The 26,472-nt window shown below is 43.0% G+C and overlaps 1 protein-coding gene across 1 annotated transcript; it reads left to right on the top strand.

The window, feature by feature from the left end:
* Positions 1-1,252: 1,252 nt before the first annotated feature.
* DNAJC8 (DnaJ heat shock protein family (Hsp40) member C8) lies at positions 1,253-26,004 on the top strand. The gene is made up of 9 exons (XM_005895918.3): positions 1,253-1,405; positions 4,547-4,648; positions 12,696-12,752; positions 16,242-16,308; positions 16,827-16,921; positions 18,459-18,530; positions 21,212-21,303; positions 23,614-23,689; positions 25,194-26,004. The coding sequence occupies exons 1-9, from the start codon at positions 1,328-1,330 to the stop codon at positions 25,314-25,316; spliced, it is 762 nt and encodes a 253-aa protein (XP_005895980.2). The 5' UTR covers positions 1,253-1,327; the 3' UTR covers positions 25,317-26,004.
* The last annotated feature ends 468 nt before the right edge of the window (positions 26,005-26,472 follow it).

Raw genomic sequence — 26,472 nt, 5'->3', positions numbered from 1 at the left:
GAGTGGGTTGCCATTTCCTTCTCCATTGCGTGAAAGTGAAAAGTGAAAGTGAAGTCGCTCAGTCGTGTCTGACTCTTAGAGACCCCATGGACTGCAGCCTACCAGGCTCCTCCATCCATGGGATTCTCTAGGCAAGAGTACTGGAGTGGCTTGCCATTGCCTTCTCCGGATGAAATACTATTCAGCCATAAAAAGTGATGAAGTAATGATGTGTGCTATATTTTGAAATAACCAGGAAAACATTATGCTAAGTGAAAGAAGCCAGACACAAAAGGTCCCATGTTGTATGACTGCATTTACGTGAAACATCCAGCATAAGTAAGTCCATAGAGACACTGGCAAGTATGGGAAGAAACTGCTTATTAGGTACTAAGTGTCCTTTTGGGGTGATGCAACTGTTTTGAAACTAGACAGAGGTGGTGATTACACAGTACTGAGAATACACTAAAGACCATTGAATTGTTCACTTTAAAATGGTTAACTGTATGGCATCTGTGCATACGTGCTAAATCACTTCAGTCTCCGACTCTTGGCGACCGTATGGGCTGTAGCCTCAATCGTGTTCTACTCTTTGCAACTGTAGCCCGCCAGGCTCCTCTGTCCATGGGATTCTCCAGGCAAGCATGCTGGAGTGGGTTGCCAGGCCTTCTTCCAGAGGATCTTCCCAACTCAGGGATCGAACCCCTGTCTCATTATGTCTCCTGCATTGCTGGTGGGTTCTTTACCACTATCGCCACCTCAGTTCAGTTCAGTCGCTCAGTTGTGTCCGACTCTTTGCAACCCCATGAATCGCAGCACGCCAGGCCTCCCTGTCCATCACCAACTCCCGGAGTTCACCCAAAGTCATGTCCATCGAGTCGGTGATGCCATCCAGCCACCTGCTGCTGCTGCTGCTGCTAAGTCACTTAAGTCGTGTCCGACTCTGTGTGACCCCATAGACGGCAGCCCACCAGGCTCCCCTATCCCTGGGATTCTCCAGGCAGGAACACTGGAGTGGGTTGCCATTTCCTTCTCCAATGCATGAAAGTGAAAAGTGAAAGTGAAGTCGCTCAGTCGTGTCCGACCCTCAGCGACCCCATGGACTCCAGCCTTCCCGGCTCCTCCATCCATGGGATTTTCCAGGCAAGAGTACTGGAGTCGGGTGCCATTGCCTTCTCCTCCAGCCACCTGGGGAACCCCAATTTAAAAGTTTCTTTAAAGGTATCTGGCTGGGCTGCGACCCCTTTAAGAGACGCAAGGAAGGGGCCGGGGCTGGAGAGGCGGGCCTGTAAGAATCACGTGAGGAGGCGCCTGCGCAGAAGAGTCACGTGGTCGCTGGGCCGGGGAAATGGCGGCTCCAGGAGAGAGCGGGGCTTCGGGTGGAGGAGGCAGCACGGAGGAAGCATTTATGACCTTCTACAGTGAGGTAAACACGGAGTGAGGAATGGCGGCACTGGGGCGACTCCGCCCGGGGCTATCCTCCCAGTGGGAGAAGGCAGTGATCCTCCTGGCCTGGACCGTTGGGCGGCCCCTCCTGTCTGGCCTTTTCGGCGGTGGGGGACTTAGGGTGTGTGTGTGTGTCTCCTCCTGATACTGCAGGGGGGATCCCCTGGAAAACTAAAAAGGGGCGGGGGTCTGACGTTTGTGAGGAGGCGTCGAGTTTGGCCAACGAAGTGCTTGGGCGCGCGCAGAGTTCCCCAAGTTCGCGTAGTCGGGTGCTTTCTGCAGCTGGGAGATTGGGTCTACCTGGGGGCGAGTTAAACGGCTTGGTCCCCGTTTGTATTCAAAACGGAAGCACTCTCTACTCTTAGTCCTCTGTAGTGAGTTTTAGTAGTAGTTATTTCTGCCATTCGAGAATGCTAGGTATTGTGCATCATGCCATGTAGGCACTGTCTCCATTTTACAGATGACATACCTGGAGGTTTAGGGAGGTGAAATAATTTGTTCAGGGTCTTAGAGCAGATAATAGTTTGGTATCATGTTAGGACGGGAGTAAGTTTGGTTTGAGACTTATTTACTGTCGGTATCTCCATCGGGCCCTGCGTAGTAGTTACTCAGTATTTGTTGAGTGAATGAATGAATGAGTGGATGAATGAATAAATGAAAGAAAAGGATGGTTCTTGGAGTCATAGGACCTCGGATTGGATTTTTGGATGGCTGTTAACATGACTGTGACTGAATTCTTTCAAGCCATTGATTTTGCTAATCAATTTTCACGTTTGTAGAACGAGGTTTATTATTGAAACAAGAGTTTTAATGAGGGTTAAAAGAAAGCTTCATAAAATATAAAGAAGAAGCTACTTTGCAAAAGTTAAAAACAAGGCTGAATGTGAACTTCTTTAGCTTGGCGTGGATTTGAGAAATGGAGTTGCTCTCTACCTGGCTGTGATGTATTCAGAGTTAAGCACCGTGTTAAATTCACCTTTTATCTCTGGTATTTGTAACAGTGCTCGCTACATAGTTGGGCTTCCCTAATGGCTCAGACGGTAAAGAGTCTTAACTGCAGTGCGGGAGACCAGGGTTCCATCCCTGAGTCGGGAAGATCCCTTGGAAAAGGAAGTGGCAACCCACTCCAGTATTCTTGATCCGAAAATTCCATGGATGGAGGAGGCTGCCAGGCTACCGTCCGTGGAGTCGAAAAGAGTCGACACGACTGAACGACTTCACTTTTGTTACATAGTAGTTTCTCCGAAATAATACATTGTAAAACAACGTAGTACATCCACTTATAGTCTACTTTCAAAATGCCTAATTCACTTTGAAGTGTTAATTTGCTGGTAGCAGTGTTTTCTGGTGGCTCAGATGGTAAAGAATTTGCCCAGCATCTGCTGGTTATACAGAAGACCCAGGTTTGAACCCTGGGTGGGGAAGGTCCCCTGGCAAAAAAGAATGGCTACTCTCCAATATTCTTGCCTGAAGAATTCCATAGACAGAGGAGCCTGGCGGGCTACAGTCCATGGGATCGCAAAGAGTGGGACACGACTGAGCAACTAACAATAATGAGTACTGAACAATTATAGGGGAACTTGTTTTAATTTCTTAATTTTTTTTTAAAGCAATCCTGGTTTGTTTAAATTTTAATGTCAGTTTCATCTGTGAGCTGTATTGCACAGATGACTGTTTTTTTTTTTTTTTTTTTTTTTTTGTGGGACGGAATATTTTCTCCTGGGGGCAGTGACTTATGAGTGTTTTGCTGTAGTTTGCTCTCATCTTAGCTACCCAGCAATTATGAACAGAAGGGTTTTCATGAAATGAGTTATATGCTCATGGGCTATGGGTTTCATATTAGGTACTGTACAAACATCATGGGTGCCTGATTTTCCCTTTTGTGGCCCCATTGAAATGAGCCGTATCTCTTACGAAACTCCAGCAGTGCTAGAGCTTGCCCTTCAGACACTTTTTTTTTTTTTTTTATCTACACATTCACTGGCATGGTTTGTTTAATGAGAGAAAATGCCTAAAGGAGGACCATTTAATCATCATTCAACTAATGTTTGTTGAGCACCTGGTATGCACTTCTCCCTGTATTGTTTAGCTCCTTGGAGAAATGGTAGTTGACAGCAGAAAGAAGAATCCTGTCTTCATAGGGCTTTCATCTTATAGAGAAGGCTAAATAATGAACAGATGTACAATATAGTGTTAGGTAGTGGTAAGTGCCATGAGGAAAAATGAGACTGGGGAAAAGAGAGTATGGTGGAAGGTGGGGAGTGGCGTGCTGTTTTACAAGAGTTAAGAGGGAAGGTGCTGAGAAGGATTAGCTTTTCCTGTTATTGAAATCCTTTCCAACTCTGTTTTGGCCATAGAAATAAAGATAGTATATATAATATGCCAGAGGTTCATTCCAACTAAAATTTCAGTTCTGACAGTGGCACCAAGGATGTTTTTCTGGGGCTAGCCTGGTGCTTGTTCTCCTTGGTATCATGTTCAGGTCAGGGATTTTCCTATTAGAGTTAGAAAGATAGAGTTATTTGCTCCCTCCCATGTATTTTTTAGGTGTACTTTTTTTAGTGTCTATTTCAGTGTAATTGTATTTTTCCTTTCTTAAAAAGTTGTGAATTAAGTTTGAACATTCACAAGTACATCTTCCATCGTTAGAGTAGAAACTCTTTGAAGGTAATAGCTGTGACATATTTATTTTTGAATCTTCTTGCTCCCTGCTCTGGAGTCGAACTGTTGGGGTTAAAATTCTGGTTTATAACTTGAGTGATTGGGCAAAAATCTGAGTGGTTACAAAAAAGTTGAGTGGTTACAAAAAAGTTGAGTGGTTACAAGTCAGTTGACCAAACTCTTAGATTTGTTATCTGAAAAATGTGGATAATGGTGGTACCTACCATAAGGGATTGTTGAGAAGAATGAACACCTGTAAAGGTTTTGTAATTTCACATTATATTAAAAGTCAGTAATTTGTAGCTGTTGTAATTATTCCTAAAGTGTTTAGCAAAGTACCTTGAACATGTAGACACGCAAATAAATGTTTGCTGACCATGTCAGTGAGTTATTATTGAGATGACAATTTACAGTTCATTACTGAGCTTTACTAATGAGGTTTTTATTCCCTTTATTTTAGGTGAAACAAATAGAGAAGAGAGATTCAGTTCTAACGTCCAAAAATCAGATTGAAAGATTGACTCGTCCTGGTTCCTCCTACTTCAATTTGAACCCGTTTGAGGTGAGCCGTCTGATGTTAATGTGGCCTGTAGTAAGGAATTTTACCTAGCTGTGGGCAGACTTACTTCAAACACACACCTAATTGGTACTGTGCATAGTTGGAATTGAACTTGGGTGGCTTTATTGTGAGCAGAGCTTGCTGTCATCTTTTAGTAACCCAGATATATACAGATTTATTTTCAGGTGTGATGGAATAGCTAGCCTTGGTAAATTTAGGGTCTTTGATTTAATTTATTTGTTAAAACTTTCCTGTTTCACCACGATAAAATAACTCAACAAGCAAAAAATGATCATATGATTATAGACAGGCATGTAAACTTTTGAATTTCCTTAGTTTTATAACTTCAGACATTTCCTGATGATAAAAGTAAATCATGTTGTTATAAAAATTAGAAATATACAAATAGCAAGAATAGTCATGTATAATTCCATCTAAGAAAACAGCTGTTTATTTAAAAAAAATTTTTTTTATTTGAAGTGTAGATTTTTTTTTTAAAGTATTATTTATTTATTTGGTTGCACTGGGTCTTCATTGCTGCGAGGGGTCTTTCTCTAGTTGTGGTGAGTGGGGACTACTCAATGAAGTGTGCAGACTTCTTGTCATAGCGGCTTCTCGTTAGATTCAGTTTATGCAGTGTTGACAAGAAGAGCACAGAAGTGACACTGCATTGTCTCTGTCACCTGTAAAGTGGAACATGATTTTGATTTAGCCTATTACTAGTGATGTTAAGTTGATCTCTTAAAGAAGTGCCTGCTAGGTTTGCTTATGAAATTAGCTTTTTCCCCCTTTCTAGGAACACTTTGAGAATGTGTGAATATACTGTCCTTGTCGAGGTTTCAGTTTATTCATTTGTCAGTGTAGACTTGGGGTTTCCTATTTTATTCAGTGGGTTATGATTCAATATTATTTATTCTGATGCTCAGATATCCCAGATTTGACCAGCAGGTTACTTTTAAGCCCGTGCTTGCCTTTTCTTTTTATTTAATCATTCTTTGATTCATAGGCACTCTTGTACTTCTCTGAACCCAGCCTTGAATTAACCATTTCTTTGAGGATCTCTTGAACTCCTTTTAATGAAGAAGGATATTTAGAAGTCAAGATTTGGGTGCTGAGCATACCCATTGCCATTGTCATTACTCCCAGGCCCTGTTGGTAGATAGGGCTAAGGCGTGTGTGTGTCTGTGTGTACACACACATACATGTATTACATAAAAGTTCAACCCAACACCACAGGGTTTATTCTAGGCCGTTTTTCTTCCAGTGTTCATAGTTCCCTTCTCTGATAGCAGTCTGGCTCCTGTTATCTCAAAGTACTGGTATTTTATTTATGCATTTGGCTGCCTCGGGTCTTTGCTGTGGCACACAGGATCTTCACTGCGTTGTATGGAATCTTTGGTTGCGTTGCATGGGCTCTCTAGCTGTGCCACGCAAGCTTGGTAGTTGTGGCACTCAGGCTTAGTCGCTCCTTGGCCTGTGGGAACTTAGTTCCCTGATCAGGGATCAAACCCTTGCTCCCTGCATTGCAAGGCAAATTCTTAACCAAGGCCCTCCCACTGTCTCTAATATATATGTTTACTTAATTGATCCCCGTGTATGAATCTGATCTCCCATCCCTTCCCTCGTGTGAATGCCCTCCTCTCCCTGCTTCACTCTCATACCAACCCCAGGTTGCCTCACTATGCAGAAACCCTTCTCCCCACCTCTGAACTCTCAACTCCACTGCCAGGTCACCTTCGCTGTGGGTGTGGGTCTCACCTGGCTCTGCCCTCCGTGCCTGCCCTCCAGCTGCTGGGAACTGTCTTCATCCTTCCTGGGTCCGGCATCCTCCCCACCAGGCAGGCATCCTTCCTGTCCTGCTCTGGCTTTGACACCCCGTGTTAGGCTACCTTCCTCTGGGAACACCCTCGTCACCTTTCTTGGGTTCTGACTTCATACTCCAGATCACTCCCTGCGTGGAGGTCCTCTTCACTCTGCTCATGTTCCAGCTCTCTGTGCCAGTAATACCTGGGCTCCTGGTCCCAGTTGGGCTGCTCTGTTACTTTGATGCCCTCTTCCATGGACACCCACCTCACTGTGCCTCGGCTTGCACACCCCATGCTAGGCTTGGGTTTCACAGAGATGTCCTTGTTGGGCTCCTGCACTCTGTGCCCATCTATATTGGCAGTCTCACCCTGCTTAGGTTCTGACACCAGGGGGCAGGCTGCCTGTCCATAGAGATGCCCTCTTCAACCCACTTTGGCACTTCCTGTCGAGTTAGCCTTCTGTGGATGCTCTTCTCACCCAGCTTGGGTTCCAGCACCACGTGACTGGCTGACACTCCTCCTGGGGTTCCTGTCTTCTTTGTCCCAGGTAGACTCTGACGCTCTGCTTTGGCCATCTTGACTTCCTACCCAAAGTAGATGTCTACTTTGCTTGGTCCCACTTAACATATTTGAAAGAGAAGAAGAAAATGAAAAAGCTGAAACTTAATCATAACTAATCATTAATTAAGCATAACTTAACTGATCATTAATCATTTAGTTATGATTTTGGGGAGGACAGAGGGGAAGATGATATATTTGAAACGTGATAAAAGAATCTGACGGTATATCCATTCTGTTGTATTTTAAATTGAGATAGTATATACTGTGAAAAAAGTGAAAGAGGAGAGTGAAAAAGTTGGCTTAAAGCTCAACATTCAGAAAACGAAGATCATGGCATCTGGTCCCACCACTTCATGGGAAATAGATGGGGAAACAGTGAAAACAGTGTCAAACTTTATTTTTGGGGGCTCCAAAATCACCGCAGATGGTGATTGCAGCCATGAAATTAAAAGATGCGTACTGCTTGGAAGGAAAGTTATGATCAACCTAGATAGCATATTGAAAAGCAGAGACATTACTTTGCCAACAAAGGTCCGTCTAGTCAAGGCTATGGTTTTTCCTGTGGTCATGTATGGATGTGAGAGTTGGACTATGAAGAAAGCTGAGTGCCGAAGAATTGATGCTTTTGAACTGTGGTGTTGGAGAAGACTCTTTGAGAGTCCCTTGGACTGCAAGGAGATCCAACCAGTCCATTCTAAAGGAGATCAGTCCTGGGTGTTCTTTGGAAGGAATGATGCTGAAGCTGAAACTCCAGTACTTTGGCCACCTCATGCGAAGAGTTGACTCATTGGAAAAGACTGATGCTGGGAGGGATTGGGGGCAGGAGGAAAAGGGGACGACAGAGGATGAGATGGCTGGATGGCATCACCGACTCCATGGATGTGAGTTTGAGTGAACTCCGGGAGTTTGTGATGGACAGGGAGGCCTGGTGTGCTTCGATTCATAGGGTTGCAAAGAGTCGGACACGACTGAGCGACTGAACTGAACTGATACTGTGAAAGGGAATCACTTGATTGTATAGCTTACCCCTTTATTCATTAAGCTAATTCCTGTTTTCTGTGGAGATCTGATTGCTGAGGAGTAACATTGTTGGGACTAGGGTGAATGCTAGGATTTTGCTCTCCTGCCAGTTAATGTGGTTCTGGAGGTGGAACTTACTGCTCCATAGCTCCTGACCTGGTTGTAGGAAGTGTGTGTGAATGTGTAAAGAATACGGTAAGGTTGACACACTTGAGGAGGTGCAAGGTGGTGTTTAAGTTTGTAGGACTCCATGACTGTCCATTAGAACTTTTGTCTTTTCTATTTTTTTACAAATACGCTGGCCACTTTGTAGTACGATGTCATCGTCGTCTTTTTAAATTGAAGTGTAGGTGATGTTCAGTGTTGTGCTAGTTTCAGGTGTATAGCAAGGTGAGTCACTCGTGCATATATGTGTGTGTGTGTGAATATATATTCTTTTTCAGATTCTTTTCCATTATAGCTTATTACAAGGTACTGAATATAGCTCCCTGTGCTGTATAGTAGTAGGTCCTTGTTGTTTATCTGTTTTATATATAAAAGTGTGTATCTGTTAATCCCAAATTCCTAATTCATCCACCCTCCACCCTCATTGTCTTCTTGTAAAGTTGATTTTTGGCCCTAAGTCAGGATTAGGTATTCCTAGAAATTTAGGAAATCTTTCTGTTGAGGGGAAAAAAAAATCTTGTTTAGAAAAAAATCTTCAATTTAGGGAAATACTTCTGTTTCTTCATGCAACAACTCGAGACATCTAAATGAAGCAGACTTTTCTCCAGAAGTAAGCAGACTGGTCTTTCCTAGTAAGAAGTGATGTCATAATAGCTGTCCTGTTGGCTGTAAATTGAAATGTGAGTAGTCGTCCAATGTACCATTTTACTGAGCAGCAGGTAGAAGAGGGATGCTGAGGGGTCTTATTACAGGAATTCTAATCCACAGGGCATTCCCTGCCCCCGCCTCCTGCCATTAGTGCAGCTCCCTATTTGGACATATTTCTAACCTTCAGCTATTATCCGAGCATCTGTCTCTTATGCATCCTAAGAATGTCTCCTCCCCCACTTCTTTCATAAGCTTAGATGAATCTGTGCTCCTGTTCAGTCCTGCCTTCCTCATGTTCCTTTTTTCTGTTTAACTTTAAATCCCCAGGAGGCAGCACCACAGACTTGTGTTTTCTGTTTATCTTGTTTGGCACTTTGGAAAGAAAGATATTTGTCTCACAGGACTCTGGAACTTGCGCATTATTCACAGGTCAGAGAGTTCAGATATGACCTAAGACTGGATTTCTCTTTCAAGCAGAAGATCCTAAAGGTGACAGTTGCACTTTATTTGAGTTCAGGAACTTATATTGATGTAAATGCCACAGTCAAGCGTTTTCATTTCTGTGTGATGATTTATTCACTCGCTGAGGTCCAAGACTGTGGATTTTTCTTTGCAGCATCTCCAAAGCCTGAGACATAGTAGGAGCTCAGAAAAATCTTCCAAGAGTCTGAACAGACCTGTGTGCTTCCTTAGAGTCATACTGATTGACATAGTATTTATCATTTTGGTAAGAATTACTTGTGACTTGTCTGTTCCTTCCTTTGTGGACCTTAAATTCCAAGAGAACAGTAGTGAGCACAGTATCTAGCAATCCCAGTTGCTTATACATTTGTATTGAATGTATAAACTGGCTTCAAAGAGGTTTGGGCTGGTATAGGCCCGTTGTCTTTACTGTTTCATGGCTACATATGGCACCTGCAATGCTTAAAGATAGGAAAGGAGCTGGATTAGCTAACTTTGAAGGCACTCAGTGAATGTATGTCGCAGTGATCAGTGTATGTATGATCTGAGTCTTGGAAAAATAACTTTGGCATGTGTGTGTCGGTATGTGTCTGTTATACATTTTTGTTGTTGTTTAGTCGCTAAATCATGTCCACCTCTTCTGTGACCCCATGGATTGTAGCCCACCAGGCTCCTCTGTACATGGGATTTCCCAGGCAGGAATACTGGAGCAGGTTGCCATTTCCTTCTCCAGGAATCTTCTCAACCCAGGGATCGAACCTGTGTCTCCTGCATTGGCAGGTGGATTCTTTACCACTGAGTGACTGGGAAGCCCTATATTTATACATACCCCATCATTTTTGCCAGATCATCTGAAAGTGAGCTGTAAACATTGATGCTTCATGCCTAAGTATCTTAGCATGCCTCTTCTCCAAACAAGAACACATTTCCACATAACCACAACACTATTACCACACCTAGGAAAGACCACATTACTGCAATTCAGTAAACATCATCAGGCATAGAATCCACACTCAAATAACTCTAATTGTCCTAAAAAAAAAAAAAAACCCAAAACCCTAAGTTATAACTGTTTTAGTTTTTAACCTGGGAACCAGTCAAGGTTTATGAAATACATTTGGCATGATTGGTTCTAGATTGTAGCTTTATTGAGGCTTTTTTTTTCTTTTTTGTGAGGGCAGGATGATTTCCATCCTTTCACGTTCATCTGAACACCTTTTTGGGTGTGCTGGACTTCCATCTGTTTGCTCCAATGCATTCCTTTTTTTCAGAACCAGGAAAGGTAGGGTTCTCTAAATATTTGTGTGTGTGCAGTTATCTCCCTTTGTCTATAAATCTCATTTAGCTGCATTTTTCCTTTTGAGTGACTCCCCCCACCCCCAATTCCTTTCTCCCTTGGGGTGGTATGGTGGGGCACACTCATTCTTGAAAAGTCTTTGTTTTAAAGATTTTCCTTTTCCCTCATCCACAGTTGTATGCCTGATATGTGAGAATTGGTATTCTAAAGAAGTCTCTTGAATGTAGGGGTGATTCAGCTTCCTTGCCTACCAATAACTCTGCTGCTGTAGGTGGGCTGTTTGAATGTTTGGACAGCTTGCTATAAATCTTGACATTACTTGTTGTCAAGTTTTTCTGAGACCCTGTAAGCATCTGACTAAGTTTGGCAGATTATTTTTCAGTTTTAACTTCTTTGGTATGTATTTTTCATTTCAAGATTTTTTTTTTCTCTTTATCCCCTTTAATGATAGATCATCAGTTCTATTAACCTCAAACACACTTATAGCTGACCTCTGTCATCTTTCCTAACCAGGCATCTCAAGCTGTAATATGATTCAGATCACCTGGGGATCTTGTTGAAATCTTGATTCTGATTCAGTCACACTGACTTTGGGGCCTGCTCTTCTGAATTTCCAACAGACCTTCTCACCCTGTGCCCTTTAGCCCTTCCTTACGCCTTGAATACTAAGTAAATAAATAGATACTATGTTGAATCTATGGAGTAAACTGTGAAATCATCTGGTTTAATTGTATTTCTTATAATGAACCCTTCTTTAAAAAACTGTGTTTATGGTAATTAAAAAAATGTTTTCCCTTATTTATCTTTGCATTTCTAAGTGTATAGCAGCATGTTCAGCAGGTGGTAGCTACTGTGTAAATGTTTGAATGAATCTATGTTGTGGTGGTGGGATCAAAATCCTTGATGAGGAATGTCAACACCAGGATACCCAGGGTTGGAGAAGAATGATAAAATTTGTTTTTAAACCGTATTGAGCCCAAAATAACAGATCTTCCCGCCATTTCACTGTGCACTAGTTCTGCTGAGCTGGAATCGGAGTTTCCTGGAGTGAGCCCCAGGCGTTGCTCTCAGGTTTCCACTCCGGGTTGAGAACCATTGAGCTGTGTAAATTTTAACATGGAGCCAAGTCGCATTTCTGAATTGAGGTGAAAATCAGGATATATTTAAAGTGATGAAAGGGAAGAACTTCCAACCAAGAATATGCTACCTGGCAAGACTCTTGTTCATATTTGACAGAGAAATCAAAAGCTTTCCAAACACTCAAAAGTTAAGAGAATTCAGCACCACTGAACCACCTTTACCACAAATGCTAAAGGAACTTCTCTAGGCAGGAAACACAAGAGAAGGAAAAGACCTACACAAAATAAACCCCAAACGATTCAGAAAATGGTAATATGATCATACATATTGATAATTGCCTTAAATGTAAATGGATTAAATGCACTAACCAAAAGACAGACTGCCTGGATGGATGAACACGTGTGCATGGATCTCCACTTACCACATCACTCTACTTAAGCCTCCAAATTGTATGTAATAATTTTATAAATGTTTCCATTATGGCTTGCACTTGTAATTATCTTTTATTTAGTTTATTGTGAAAACTGATAAACATCTTTTACTGTTGTTATAAAAATCAGATAGTCTTGTGGGGGGGTGCTTTATTTGAAAATCAACAGTTTTCCCTCATTTAAAAAAACAAACAGGTAGCCAGCCTAATTATTTCCTTGTTGAGTTGCTATACTTTTTCCACATTTGCAAAGATAAGTTAGAGGGTGGGTGCTTTTCTTAATGAAAAGGAGTGAATGAAGGAGGAAGGCAGCATTTTTCTCATGGTCTGGAAGCATGTACTGGTTATAGTGTAATTTATTATTTTTCTGATGGAGTGAAAGTAACCACTGAATTAATTGAGAACCCTGAAACACTGTCACTGTTACTCTGTTACAGGTTTACTCATTTCTCTTTCTTGAACATTTTTTAAAACTGTTCTACAACACTGACAACTGTTAGATGCCAATTATAATTATTGGGGATCTCTTAAACCTATAAATTCTTTTAATCTCTTTTACAATTTTGATTTTAATTCTTCCAGGTTCTTCAGATAGATCCTGAAGTGACAGATGAAGAAATAAAAAAGAGGTTTCGGCAGGTATGGTACTGTATTCCTGTAATAGGTGGAGTTTGAGCCTTTTGAAAATGTGTTGAGCACATGATTTTCTTAGGACTTAACTGTTACAACTTTTGGGTGAAATTTTAACTTTTTTTTTCCTTCAATTTTGTAATTCTTAAAAAAAATTACAGTGACTTAATCTTAAATAATTGAATGACCATAGCTTACCTATGATTGGAGAAGGAAATAGCAACCCCCTCCAGTGTTCTTGCCTGGAGAATCCCAGGGACAAGGGAGCCTGGTGGGCTGCCATCTATGGGGTCGCACAGAGTCAGACACGACTGAAGTGACTTAGCAGCAGCAGCAGCAGCTTACCTATGAATAGGATGAATTTAACATCCAAATAGAATCTCTCCAGCCCCTTAATTAAGAGCGGGAAGTACAAGGTAGAGTAGAAAGCTTTCACGAAGTCATACTGTACAGTACTTACCAAATCCCCTGGCTTCTAGGAGAGAACATGTTAAATGATTCATAGTAGTGATTTACTTTTAAGATCCCATTCCTCAATAATTCTATCTTTTGTGAACCTATATGAATACTCAAAAAATACCTGACTTAATATAAAGAGTGCTTTCAGAAAGTTCTCTCAGAAAGGAGATCCAAGACCTCTGATTATTACTCATTCTAATATTTAATAACTCAGACTGTAGAGTTTATAGTAGCCTTTTAAAACACTCTTCCAGTCTGGGGCTTCTCTGTTGGATCAGACGGTAAAGAATCTGCCTGCAATGCAGGAGACCTGGGTTCGATCCCTGGGTTGGAAAGATCCCCTGGAGAAGGGAATGGCTACCCACTCCAGTATTCTTGCCTGGAGAATCCCATGGACAGAAGGGCTGGACGGTCTACAGTCCATAGGGTCACAAAGAGTCAAACACAACTGAGCGACTAACACTTTGACTTTCAGTCCAGTTTTGACAGCTGAGTAACCCCCAGCATTTTCCTGTATGAGCTGAATAATCATACTCCCTCTAATGTCTTTGGAAATTAAAATTTCCTTATATTTCATGCCTTTAAAATTTCTTTTTTCTTCAACTTACATCTTTTATATACTTTATTTTAAAAAGTTGTTTTTTGGCCACACTGTGAAGGATGGGGATCTTAGTTCCTCCACCAAGGATCAAACTTGCACCCCCTGCAGTAAAAGCATAGAGTCTTAACCATTGGACCACCAGGGAGTTCCCTGTGATTGCTTTTTCAATACAGCCATTGCCTTTCCATTGCTGACTCGTAATTATCTTCAGATCTATTATTAAGCCAAGGTGTTTTTAATCTTTGCCTACCCAGTCATTTCCCATGATATAACTTGATAGTTTTTTTTGGTTCCTGAGTTCTACTCTGCACTTATGTTCAGCGTTTGCCTCTTTTTCTAAAATTTCTAGTTTTCTAGTGTAGTACATTAGCAGTTTTCCCCAGTTAAATAAGCATTTATTCAAATTCATAGTCAAAACTTTTAGACTATTTATGTAACAATACAAAGAACTCAGATTTTTTGTTTAGTTGTTAATAGGCCCTAATAGCGGAGAAGGCAGTGGCACCCCACTCCAGTACTCTTGCCTGGAAAATCCCATGGACAGAGGAGCCTGGTAGGCTGCTGTCCATGGGGTCATGAAGAGTCGGATACGACTGAGCGACTTCACTTGCACTTTTCACTTTCATGCATTGGAAAAGGAAATGGCAACCCACTCCAGTGTTCTAGCCTGGAGAATCCCAGGGACGGATGGCCTGGTGAGCTGCCGTCTGTGGGGTCGCACAGAGTCAGACACAACTGAAGCGACTTAGCAGCAGCAGGCCCTAACAGTTAAGAGTCTGTGCTGGAGCTGTATGACTTGAGTTTCAGCCTTGGCTGTACCTCTTACAAGCACTGTGAGCTCTGGCAACTTACTTTCAACTTTTCTGTGCCCTGTTAGCTCATTTGTAGAATTCATGTAACACTAGTGACTACCTTGGGATTGTTAATAAGGATTTGAATGAGGTTACACACAAGCAGTTAGAATAGGTCTTCTTTATGTGCTGTTGTTTATGTGTATTGGTATGCTAAGTTCTTTACTTGCATTATCTCATTTCATCTTTACAACAATCAGTGATCTAAAGGTATATAGTATTGTCCCACTTACAGAGGAGGAAACTGAGGCGGAGATTAAGTGAACTGTTCAAGGTCTCACAGGTAGTTGGTGGTTGCATTTGGAATTGGAACCCAGGGTTCTGGCTCCAGTAGTGCTGGGCTTAGCATTAGATGCCCACTTGCTTTCATCCCAGCGCAATCCCTGTGTTCAAGCTGTTTCTGTCTTTCAGTGACAGGTCAGTGGTTCTGAAAGGGTCACCTGTGGAGGTTTTGTTTTTAATTTTTTAGTCATAAGAAGTTTTAATTATATTTTAAAAAGAAAGAATAAAACAATGAGAGCCCATATATTCACCTTCAGTAGCTGTGTATTTTTGGCTGAATTGTAAATTACAGACACCATGATACTTAATACCTAAATACTGAAGCAGTTATCCCACCAAAGTAAAAGAGGACATTTTCTTTTTTCTTTTTTAATAGGAGTATAATTGCTTTACAGTGTTGTGTTTCTGCTGTACAACAATGTGAATCAGCCATGAGTATACATATATCCCCCCGCAAAAGGACATTTTCTTGTATAACTGCCTGTCGCACCTAACAAATCAACACCAGTTCCTTTGTATAATATCATCTGATACCCAGTCTGTTGCTGTGTTATGCTCAGTCATGCCTGACTCTTTGCCACCCCATAGACTGTAGCCTGCCAGGCTGCCCTGTCCATGGAATTTTCCAGGCAAGAATACTGGAGTGGGTTGCCATTTCCTACTCCAGGGGATCTTCCCGACCCAGGGAAGGAACCCACATCTTTTGTGTCTGCTGCATTGGCAGGCGGATTCTTTATCACAGAGCCACCTGGGAAGTCTGTGATACACAGTCTAGTAGAGATTTAAAAGAGATTTAAAAAGTACAGATGCCTGCGACTCATTCAGAAGGTCTCAGGCTGGAAAGTAGACCTCTGTATTCCTAAAAATCTTTACAAGGTTCAAGCATAGCTGGAACTGAGAGCTACTGCTTCATATTAGAAATTCTTTCAGGAAAGAGGTGATATCTCAGACCTGTTTAATCCTCTTTAGTGCTCCATACGAGAAACATAAAAGGAACTTGGTACTTTTCATTTTTCCCTTCCCTCACCCAAAGTATCAGAGCATCTTCATGATGCCAGGCTGATATTTGTTCTCAACTAGCTGTTTTCCACCTGTGTGCATTTACCTGTTGATATTTGAATTTTATTAAGGACTAATATAATACCTCTGGGCATTTTATGACATTTATTAATTTGTAAAAAAATGCTTCTGGCTAACTGTTTTTGCCCTAGTATCTTAGAGCTTTTGGTTTTAGAGAGGTGCAGTGCCGGTGAAGAGTTGCTAAATGTTCCTCTTACTGAAAAACTAACTTTTCTCTGATTATAGTTATCCATACTGGTGCATCCTGACAAAAATCAAGATGATGCTGACAGAGCACAAAAGGCTTTTGAAGGTATTTGTAAATTTACCTGCTTGTGAGTAACATTCTGTCAATGCTAAGGACTAATTGTTCCTAGTCCTGGATCAAGAAAAGAATGTTGTAGTTTTGTCTTCTGGTCATGAAGAAGCTGTGGTTTTCAGAATAGTTGTCATTCAAAGCAGAATGTTACTGTTTAGAAATAGGCCTTAACTTTGCTTAGTTAAAACTTTTGTGTGCCAACAAAGACTATTTCTGCGTAGGCTCATTTTTTTTTTTCCTTTGAACATAAAAAATAATTGGAAGAATTTGATCACTGAATTAAATCTAGATATGGTGTAATTAGCCTTGAGTGCATATTTAATTTTCTTCCAAGGCTCTCAAAGAAAGTCATTGCCGTAGTTGTATGTTTTTAAATTAGTGTAACAACAGTAAATAATTTAACAAAGTAGGGAATGCTTTTAGATGGCACAAGTCCATTTGCACTGCCTGAGTAGAGTTCAGACTTTGAGAGGGTGTTTGCAGAAACAGTTAATTTCAATGTTTTGCATTAGCTGTGGACAAAGCTTACAAGTTGCTACTGGATCAGGAACAAAAGAAGAGGGCCCTGGATGTAATTCAGGCAGGAAAAGAATACGTGGAACACACCGTAAGTATTTATAGTGCTGCTATGTTTACAGGAAGTATTAGTGCGCCTTGGGCACCCTGCAGGAGGGTGAACGTTACTGTTGACATAGCAACGCCTGCCTGGCCTGACTGCCCCTGCGGTCTCCGCTTCTTTGCGGTGGCTGTGGTCATGCACAGTGCGTGCCTGAAGCTGGCCTTCACTCCTGGCGCTGAGGGTGCGTGGCCAAGACGCTGCACCTACCTCTTCCCCTAGCACTCCTGTATGTGGAAAGCTCTTCTTGTCCTCTCGGCACTGTGCCCCGTTCTGAGAGTGGAACAGTAGAGCAGCCATGCTGCTGCTTGGCCCTGGACTGTTATCCTTGTCTCTGTGGAAGAGCTGAAACAGGGGCTTGAGAAAGTCTGGCAAGGGCATATGAGTACATTTTTACAAAAAAATAGGAGGTACATGTCTGTGTTAATAGCAGGGTTGGGAAGGACTCAGCTGAAATGAATTCAGTTATAGCTGGCTGTATTTTTTTGCAATACCTAAATCTCCTGAGTGGTAGGAAGTGTTAATAAACTATCTTAACTATTTTCTAACTAGCTATCTTAAGAGAGGTCTTCATTTTAATTTTTCGCCTGCTGGGGCAAAACTTTTGAGGCTGTTTTATAAGGGCAATTTCTATTGGGAGTGAATATAGATGTGACCTTTTATTTGAAGAGCTTTGGTATCTGTAACAACTGTATAACCAATCATAGTGATGAGGCCAGTTTAGATGAAGGAAATGAGTAAAAAGAAGAGACAGACTGCCATAATTGTGTCTTGTTGGTCAGACGCTGGAATTCGAGGGCCAGATTCTGGTAGACACCCAGGAAAGGACCTGACGATTTGTCCACTAATTATTGTAATAGTTACCCTTCCTCTGTATTTTGCCTGTAAAGGAGCTACCACTCTCAGGCTGTCTGACCACAGGGTGGCAGTAGGGCCTTTCTGAGCTTGGAAGGCACTTGGCGTTTTGCTGGACTGAATGGTAATTTATTGGAGTAAATGCCATTCTTATGTGAATGGATATATTTATTTTCTGGGGGGATCTCAATGGTGGCCAAAATGATGTGAAAATTGTTGGTTTAAGAAAGTTTCCCCATGACAGTTACCCAGAATGCAGGTGTAGAAATGCCAGAAAACAGTCACATTTGATGCCACAAATTCTGTAGCTTCTTTAAAACTTGAAAGATCTACTTTCTTTGCTGTAAACACATAACCACAAGCCCTGAAAGATACATGCGTAATCTGTTCAATGTGTCAAAGACTCTTTGGATCTGGCCTGGGATGTGAGTTGGGGACAGCGCCCCTGTTTGTCCCCCGGTGTTGGATTTTAGATGAGGTTGGAGAAGGGACCCTGGTTCCTTTTTTTCTTCGATTGCATTGCTGGTTTGGAGGGGAGGCAGGGGCTTATCTTTTTTCAATGCAGACTTTTTGTTACAACTGTAGAAAAGCGCACACATCATATGTGTGCAGCTTAATGGATATTCTCAAAGTATAAGTGCTCATTTTTTGATGGAAAAAAAATTCTTTTTAGGTGAAAGAGCGAAAAAAGCAATTAAAGAAGGAAGGAAAGCCTACAAATGTGGAGGAGGATGACCCTGAGCTGGTAGGTTCAAAACGGGAAAGGCCACATCCTCTCGTGTGAATGCTTCACAGCCGGTGGGTTAAAGAGAGGGAGTTGTGAAGACTGATGCGCGCATGCTGGAAGCAGTTTACCTTAAAATATTAACATGTACATTCATTCTGCCTTTTGAAAAATCCAACTCTTTGGGGGACAGAGGACTACGGCTTTTCCTTTGAGGATGTGTCTGCTTGTTGGAGCTCACGCTTGACTTCATAAAACATGCAAAGCATCGTCCATAGTTCCTGTTTTTAATTACTCCTGAAGAACATTGCAAACTGCAGTACCTATGAAGCAGACCAAGAGCAGAATCCTAGATTGTTGTTTTCAGATACCTCACCTGTACCTTGAATTCAACAGCAGTTATTTTTAGAGTCTTATGTTTGACTCTTTCTAAAGCATTCCACTTGGTTTTAAAAGAACCAACAAGGGCGTCCCTGGTGGCTCAGTGGTAAAGAATCCACCTGCCAGTGCAGGAGACTTGGGTTCGATCCCTGATCTGGGGAAATCCCACAGGCCTCGGAGTAACTAAGCAGGTGTGCCACAGCTACTGAGGCTGGAGTTGTAGAGCCCAGAAGCTGCAATTGCAGAGCCCACGCGCAGCGGCTACTGAAGCCTGCGTGCCCTGGAGCCTGTGCTGTGCAACAAGAGAAGCCACCACAGTGAGCAGCCCGTGCACTGCGGCCTGAGGGTAGTCTCTGCTCACCACAGCTAGAGAAAAGCCCATGCAGTAAGGAGGATCCAGCAAATAAACGCACCAACAAACATTTGTTTTTATAACCACATTCATCAATTTCTGTGATGTTTTAAATCACCTAAGTACGGTGCAGTTGCAGCTGGGATAGTTAGCTTGGGGAGCAACCACAGTGACTCTGGGTGCACAGCTGTCTACCAGCTGTGGGTACCCGTTGTGCTTCAGGTTATAATATGCTTCCGGGGAAATGCCAAGCATCGGTCGATCCTGTGGGCTCTTCAGTGGGGATTGGTTAAGAGAGAGATTCTACTTATATGTTTGTGTCTCATTGCCTCACTAGCCTGGAAAATTTCAGGTCATCTTAATCTTGCCTCAAGTTAGGTCAAGTAACTTGACCCACGTGCTTATCTTAAAAGATTCATAGAGGGGCAGCTGTCTTGCTAGGGCTGCTTCCTATCAGCTTCTTCCATCAGCAGCTCGTCCCTGCTTCTGTGTGGTAGGTAACACTGCTTCTTGAGAACTGTTAGGCCATCTTTTCCGCTGAATTTTGGGTTTACTCCATTTTAGTATTGTAGTTTTTTCTCCTCAGCCCTACTTTCCCTTCTCTTTATCCTTTTTAGTCTTTTCTGAAGACTCTTATATATTCCTTGGTCCTTCTCTGTTGTTAAGAACCTTAACTTTTTTTTAGTTATTCCCCTCCCCCCACCGATTCTAAAGGAGCGTATGCTAATGATAGAAAAAGCAGATAAATACAAAAAAATTAAAACCACCAGAAACGGTCCATCCAGGAACTTTTAAAAATATTGAAATATTCCTGTGGCTTCCATCGCCTCTTTCATTGTCCTTGTTAGGGACTGGAGTTTGCCAGCATTGCTTTCCTTGAGCGCTGCCTGGCAGGTAACAGTGTTCGGAAGTGATAGTAATTGAGGATTCCTTTATTCCCCTTTTTCTCCATATATCACCCTTTACTCTAGTGTTTTTGAATTTAGGATATAAACCCTCTGAAATCTGCATGATGGGTAATTTTTTTATATTTCTTTGTGTATTGAAAATATACAAAGTGTTTATATTATGTTACAAATATAATATGGTGTTATGTTTCTGTCAACGTGTGAGTCAGAATACAAGTTCAACTGCGTGCAACTGAGACCCCAAATGATGGTGGTTTGAACGAGTCGGTGCCCGTTCTCTCCCCAGTGTAGTCGTCTTTGGGAACATGGCTGCTGGACTGTGCGATTCTAGGGCTCAGTGTCCTTTCTGTAGCTCTGCCACCAAGTGTGTCGACTTCATTCTCGCAGTCCAGGAGATGTGGTCACCCCTCACGGCAGGGTAGAAGGAGAGGCCAGGAAGGAAGAGGTGTGCTCCCTCCAAGAACATTCCAGAAAGTAGCTGCATCACTTTTCCTCACAATTCATTCACTGAAACTTCAGTTACATGGCCACAACTAGCTACAGAGAAGCCTGGGAGATGCAGCATTTATGCTGGGTGGCCATGTGCCTTGAGATAAGGGATAGTGCCAGAAGGGGAAGAGATAATGGGGTGAGGATGGGGATAACTAGTAGCTCTGCCTCAGTCGAGAGACTTCCGGGACCAGTCTGCTTTACGGCACCTGCGTATCACTAGTTGTACCTCAAGTGGTGCCTCACTCAGACTAATTATAAAATATATGTACAAAGAAAAATTGGAGATTATTTTTGCAAGTTGGAAAGGGCCCTCTGAAATTTCAGTGGTTCTGATAAGCAGGTCGAGTTACTTTTGTTTTCCTCATTGATGCTTTTTTTACCAGAGCAAGGCTCCTCTGTATCATCCCCATGTGGAAGATTCATAGACGGATGTGTTATTTATCTCCCAGGAGAGAGCCAGCATCAGTTTTTCCTTGTTGGTCTAATTTGCTTTTGTCCTGGGCTCTATAAAAAAATTTAATTCAAATTGCTGATAAAATATTTACTTTACTTTTTTTTTTTTTTGGTAGTTCAAACAAGCAGTATACAAACAGACAATGAAACTCTTTGCTGAGCTGGAAATTAAAAGGAAAGAGAGAGAAGCCAAAGAGATGCATGAAAGGTATATATTGGTATATTTGTTTAATGTTAATGTTAAGTCACTTGCTCAGTCGTGTCCGACTCTTTGCGACCCTGTGGACTGTAGCCACGAGGCTCCTCCATCCATGGAATTCTCCAGGCAAGAATACTGGAGTGGGTTGCCATTTCCTTCTTAAGCCATGTCTAAATACCTAGAGTAACCAAGATGGTCTTTGGGGATTTTTCTGATGAAGCAATTACTCTGCAGTACATCATTTAAGTACTTGAAATAGCAAAACTTTGGAATCACTAGGGTAAGGAATTCTGTCTGACTTCTGGGAAATGTTGAATAGGTTTGTTCTTAGGGCGTTTATAATCAAGAGTGCCGTGTGTTTTCTTCCTGATTTCCTGGAGTGATGATGTTCAAGCTGGTTTTAGAAAAGGCAGAGGAACCAGAGATCAAATTGCCAACATCCGCTGGATCATGGAAAAAGCAAGAGAGTTCCAGAAAAGCATCTATTTCTGCTTTATTGACTATGCCAAAGCCTGACAGTGTGGATCACAATAAACTGTGGAAAATTCTGAAAGAGATGGGAATACCAGACCACCTGACCTGCCTCTTGAGAAATCTGTATGCAGGTCAGGAAGCAACAGCTAGAACTGGACATGGAACAACAGATGGTTCCAAATAGGAAAAAGAGTACGTCAAGGCTGTATATTGTCACCCTGCTTATTTAACTTATATGCAGAGTACATCATGAGAAACGCTGGACTGGAAGAAACACAAGCTGGAATCAAAATTGCCGGGAGAAATATCAATAACCTCAGATATGCAGATGACACCACCCTTATGGCAGAAAGTGAAGAGGAACTCAAAAGCCTCTTGATGAAAGTGAAAGTGGAGAGTGAAAAAGTTGGCTTAAAGCTCAACATTCAGAAAACGAAGATCATGGCATCCAGTCCCATCACTTCATGGGAAATAGATGGGAAAACAGTGGAAACAGTGTCAGACTTTATTTTTCTAGGCTCCAAAATCACTACAGATGGTGATTGCAGCCATGAAATTAAAAGACACTCCTTGGAAGGAAAGTTATGACCAACCTAGATAGCATATTGAAAAGCAGAGACATTACTTTGCCAACAAAGGTCCGTCTAGTCAAGGCTATGGTTTTTCCAGTGGTCATGTATGGATGTGAGAGTTGGACTGTGAAGAAGGCTGAGCGCCAAAGAATTGATGCCTTTGAACTGTGGTGTTGGAGAAGACTCTTGAGAGTCCCTTGGACTGCAAGGAGATCCAACCAGTCCAATCTGAAGATCAGCCCTGGGATTTCTTTGGAAGGAATGATACTAAAGCTGAAACTCCAGTACTTTGGCCACCTCATGCGAAGAGTTGACTCATTGGAAAAGACTCTGATGCTGGGAGGGATTGGGGGCAGGAGGAGAAGGGGACAACAGAGGATGAGATGGCTGGATGGCATCACTGACTCGATGGACGTGAGTCTGAGTGAACTCCGGGAGTTGGTAATGGACAGGGAGGCCTGGTGTGCTGCGATTCATGGGGTCACAGAGTCGGACAGGACTGAGCGACTGATCTGATCCTCAGCCAGAGCCTTCTGTGTGAATAGTGGCTGCAGTTTTGGTGAGTATTTCGTACTGTGCAGTGCACTGTCTTAGAGTGTACTTACTGCCCTAAAGGATGATTTGTCTTCCTCATCAGAAATCTTAAGGCTGGGGCTTCCCTGATGGTTCAATGGTTAGAACGCCATGCTTTTCACTGCTGAGGTAGTCTGGTTCGATCCCTGGTCAGGGAACTAAGTAAGATCCCAGAAGTCAAGCAGTGTGACCAAAAAAAATAAAAATAAAAAAATCTTGAGGTTAATTTAGTTTACATATTTTGTATTGTTGATTGGTGTTCAGCAATAACTAGGTTTTGTTAGTTGGGATTGTGTGAAGTGGCTTGTTTGGGGATAGGGTTTTGTGCAGAAATCCTCTTGAAGGAGAACTTTTGCTGTTGTGATGGTCACTGTCACAGAAGTAAGGTGGCCTGGCTTCTCGGGATGGATTTGTCAGGGTCTGAGCCCAGAACCTCCGGTTAGTGTTGGCTGGGCTTTGATGACCTGATCTGTCCATCTCTGTAACGGCAGTGCCTGTATTTTGCCCCACAGCCCCGCCCACGGTCTCATCTGCGTGTTTTAGAATGAGACGTTCGTGAAGTGCTCTGAGCTCTTTCCAGGAGAACCCTAGGGAGTTGGCTGACTTTGTATGCTGGCTTCTGTGGGGAAGATGCCTAACTTGTATGGTTAACACAGTCTCCAAGTACCATCTAAATCCTGTGGTTTGGTTTTCCCTCTAGGAAGCGACAACGGGAGGAAGAGATTGAAGCTCAAGAAAAAGCCAAACGAGAAAGGGAGTGGCAGAAAAATTTTGAGGTAAATTTCCAAGGTGACGGGGGACTTTTATTCCAGAGGGAGAAGGCTTCCCAGCTGAGAAACTTGATTGCTGGGCAGTCCCAGGACTGCCTGGGGCAGACTGTCAGGGAGACTGTGGGGAAGAGTAGGGGCTTTGGGGACCAAGTCCTGCCTCAGCCGCCTCTCTGCTCCGGAGCTTGTTGGCAGGGGTGTGACAGGCACAGCTGCCAAGTGGGCTCAAGACAGTGGGTCACACATTTAATTTAGGGATAAACGTGGAGCAGTGCCCCACTTAGAGGTCTGTGAGTAGAACCCGAGGTTCTCTTGTAACCCCTGGTGTCCTGCCTGCAGAGAGACTTCGGGCTTGATTCCTCTTTGACATCCTGGTTCATCCTTCAGAGGCTCAGCCCAGTTTCCTGAATTGAGCCACATTTGGTCTTACCTTCTGTTAACATTTAGGATTCAGGGTAGGGATAGGCTAACCAGAGATGCTGGCTTTGTTTCTGTCCCGCCAAATGTGTGCAGAGAAAGAAAATGAGAAGGCCCCTCTGTAAGGGGAAGGATTCCTGTGGCCCTCCCAGCACAGCTGGCCGGGCATTATGCTGATTTCACACCTCCAGCCAAATTTTAAGGGGCAGAAGGAAGGTTTGGGGGAAAGAGTGACTGTACTGTTGGCCAGACAGGTGGCTTTGAGCAAAGGATGCAGCCTCTGAGCCCTGGTGTCTTGGTTTGTGAAGTGGCATGACACACCGCAGCTTTTTGTGAGGGTTAGAAATGTTATTGTTCAGTCACTAAGTCGTGTCTGACTCTGCATCTCCACAGACTGCAGCACACCAGGCTTCCGTCCTCCACTGTCTCCCAGAGCTTGCTCAAGTTCATGTCCATTGAGTCGGGGATGCTATCTAACCATCTCATCCTGTCATCCCCATCTTTTCCTGCCCTTAACTTTTCGTAGCATCAGGGTATTTTCTGGTGAGTCAGCTCTTCACATCAGGTGGCCAAAGTATTGGAGCTTCAGCTTCAGCATTAGTCCTTCCAGTGACTGTTGAGGGTTGATTTCCTTTAGGATTGACTGGTTTGATCTCCTTGCAGTCCAAGGGACTTTCAAGAGTCTTCTCCACAAGAGTGCTTCTCGTCAGCACAATTCGAAAGCATCAATTCTTCAGTGCTCAGCCTTTTTGTTATGGTCCAACTCTCACATCCATACGTGAGGATTAGAAATAGCATGCACTGTTATTAGAAATAGCACTAAATATTTAGGCCAGAGGTCCCCAGCAAAGGATAGCCTCATTGTCATGAGTTTTACTTGTCTCCTCCTCCTTTTCAGCTTGTGGCTTCTCCTGCCTTCTAGGGGGTGGTATGACTCTTTCTTGGGCCCATGGAAGTGGGGGGAAACCTCTGCTTTGTTATACTGTGATTATTCCAGAGGACCAGGCCAGGTCAGCATATAAGGGGGATGGCAGAGCAGGTGTAGCCCTTCCTGTCTCCAGCTGGTTTCCTCACCTCAGACCCCTTTTGTGTTTAGGAAAGTCGAGATGGTCGCGTGGACAGCTGGCGAAACTTCCAAGCCAATACGAAAGGAAAGAAAGAGAAGAAAAACCGGACCTTCCTGAGACCACCAAAAGTAAAAATGGAGCAGCGTGAGTGACCGCCAAGGGTCACGGCCACAGAATCCTCCCCAACTGTCTCCCTCCTGCTTTGAAGGACTCATTCTTTCCTCCCATTTTCACCCCAACATAGAGTAGTATTTGCTTTTTAGTCCATTTTGTTTTCAGTACAATTTAATACCGATCAGAGTAATTCTTTTGTACATTGAAATGAGGGGCTCGGTTTAAAAAGAAACCTCCCCCGATCCTCACCCCCCAGACCAACTGGGACCGGAAGGTGCTGCCTTCTCTTCCCACAGCCTGTAACTTAATGTTTTGTACTTCACTGAAGTGTGATGGTTAGAAGCGTCGTGTGTAGTCTGTGGAAATCATCCAGTTAAACACACTGCTGACACTGGTGTTGCCGTGACTTCAGAGACAAGCCTGGGCCACCTTAGGAAGCCCCCTCGCTTCAGTTCCTTGCTTCTGGGCGTGGCGTCCTTCGAAGCTCCAGATCAGATGGGAAGGCCACCGGCACCCAGAGTGGTCACTGGGCGCCCCGATGTCCCTGGAGTCCGGCATGTGCTTTCCCATCTGACTGGCCAACCCGCGTGGCATGAGGCTCCAAGCCACCCGACCTGTTCACTTTCCAAAGAGCTAGCCGTGCTCCATCCCGTACCGTGGTGTCCTCGCCTGTCTGCATTTGTTAGTGGTAATATTCTGTATGTGTAATAAATTTTTATACCCTAACCACTCACGTACTATTGCTCAGGTGTTATTCCACGGGTGGGTCTCTTGTTGGGCTTGGCCCAGCTGCAGAGTGCTTTGGATTTGGACAGACCTGGTTTCTGACCACTTATGTGCTGAGCCCTAGTTTTTTTCACCTGCAAATGGGAATATAGATCACTGGTTACTTTTAGGGAGGATTAGCTACAGCTTATGTAAGGTAGCTACCATAGTGCTCAGCTGGTGTTGCCAGTGTTATTTCTATGAGATGAAAATACTGATTCTTGTGAGGATTAAATGAAATAGTGTATGGATGCATCCTGTCAATGGTATATATACTCTGGTGTCCTGCTGGCTGAGAGAGACAGGACTAGCCCTTGGGAGGGACAAAGGAGAAAGAAAGCTGACACCTGAAATGTGAAGATAGAAACCGGGCGACTTGAAGCTAGACTTTGACAAAGTTGTGCAGTAAAGAGTCCAGTAATCGCCGAG

Source organism: Bos mutus, chromosome 2 (genome assembly GCF_027580195.1).
Source record: "Bos mutus isolate GX-2022 chromosome 2, NWIPB_WYAK_1.1, whole genome shotgun sequence".
Taxonomy (NCBI): domain Eukaryota; kingdom Metazoa; phylum Chordata; class Mammalia; order Artiodactyla; family Bovidae; genus Bos; species Bos mutus.
The sequence above is the reverse complement of the archived record's forward strand: the minus strand, read 5'-3'. Positions and strand labels throughout refer to the sequence as shown.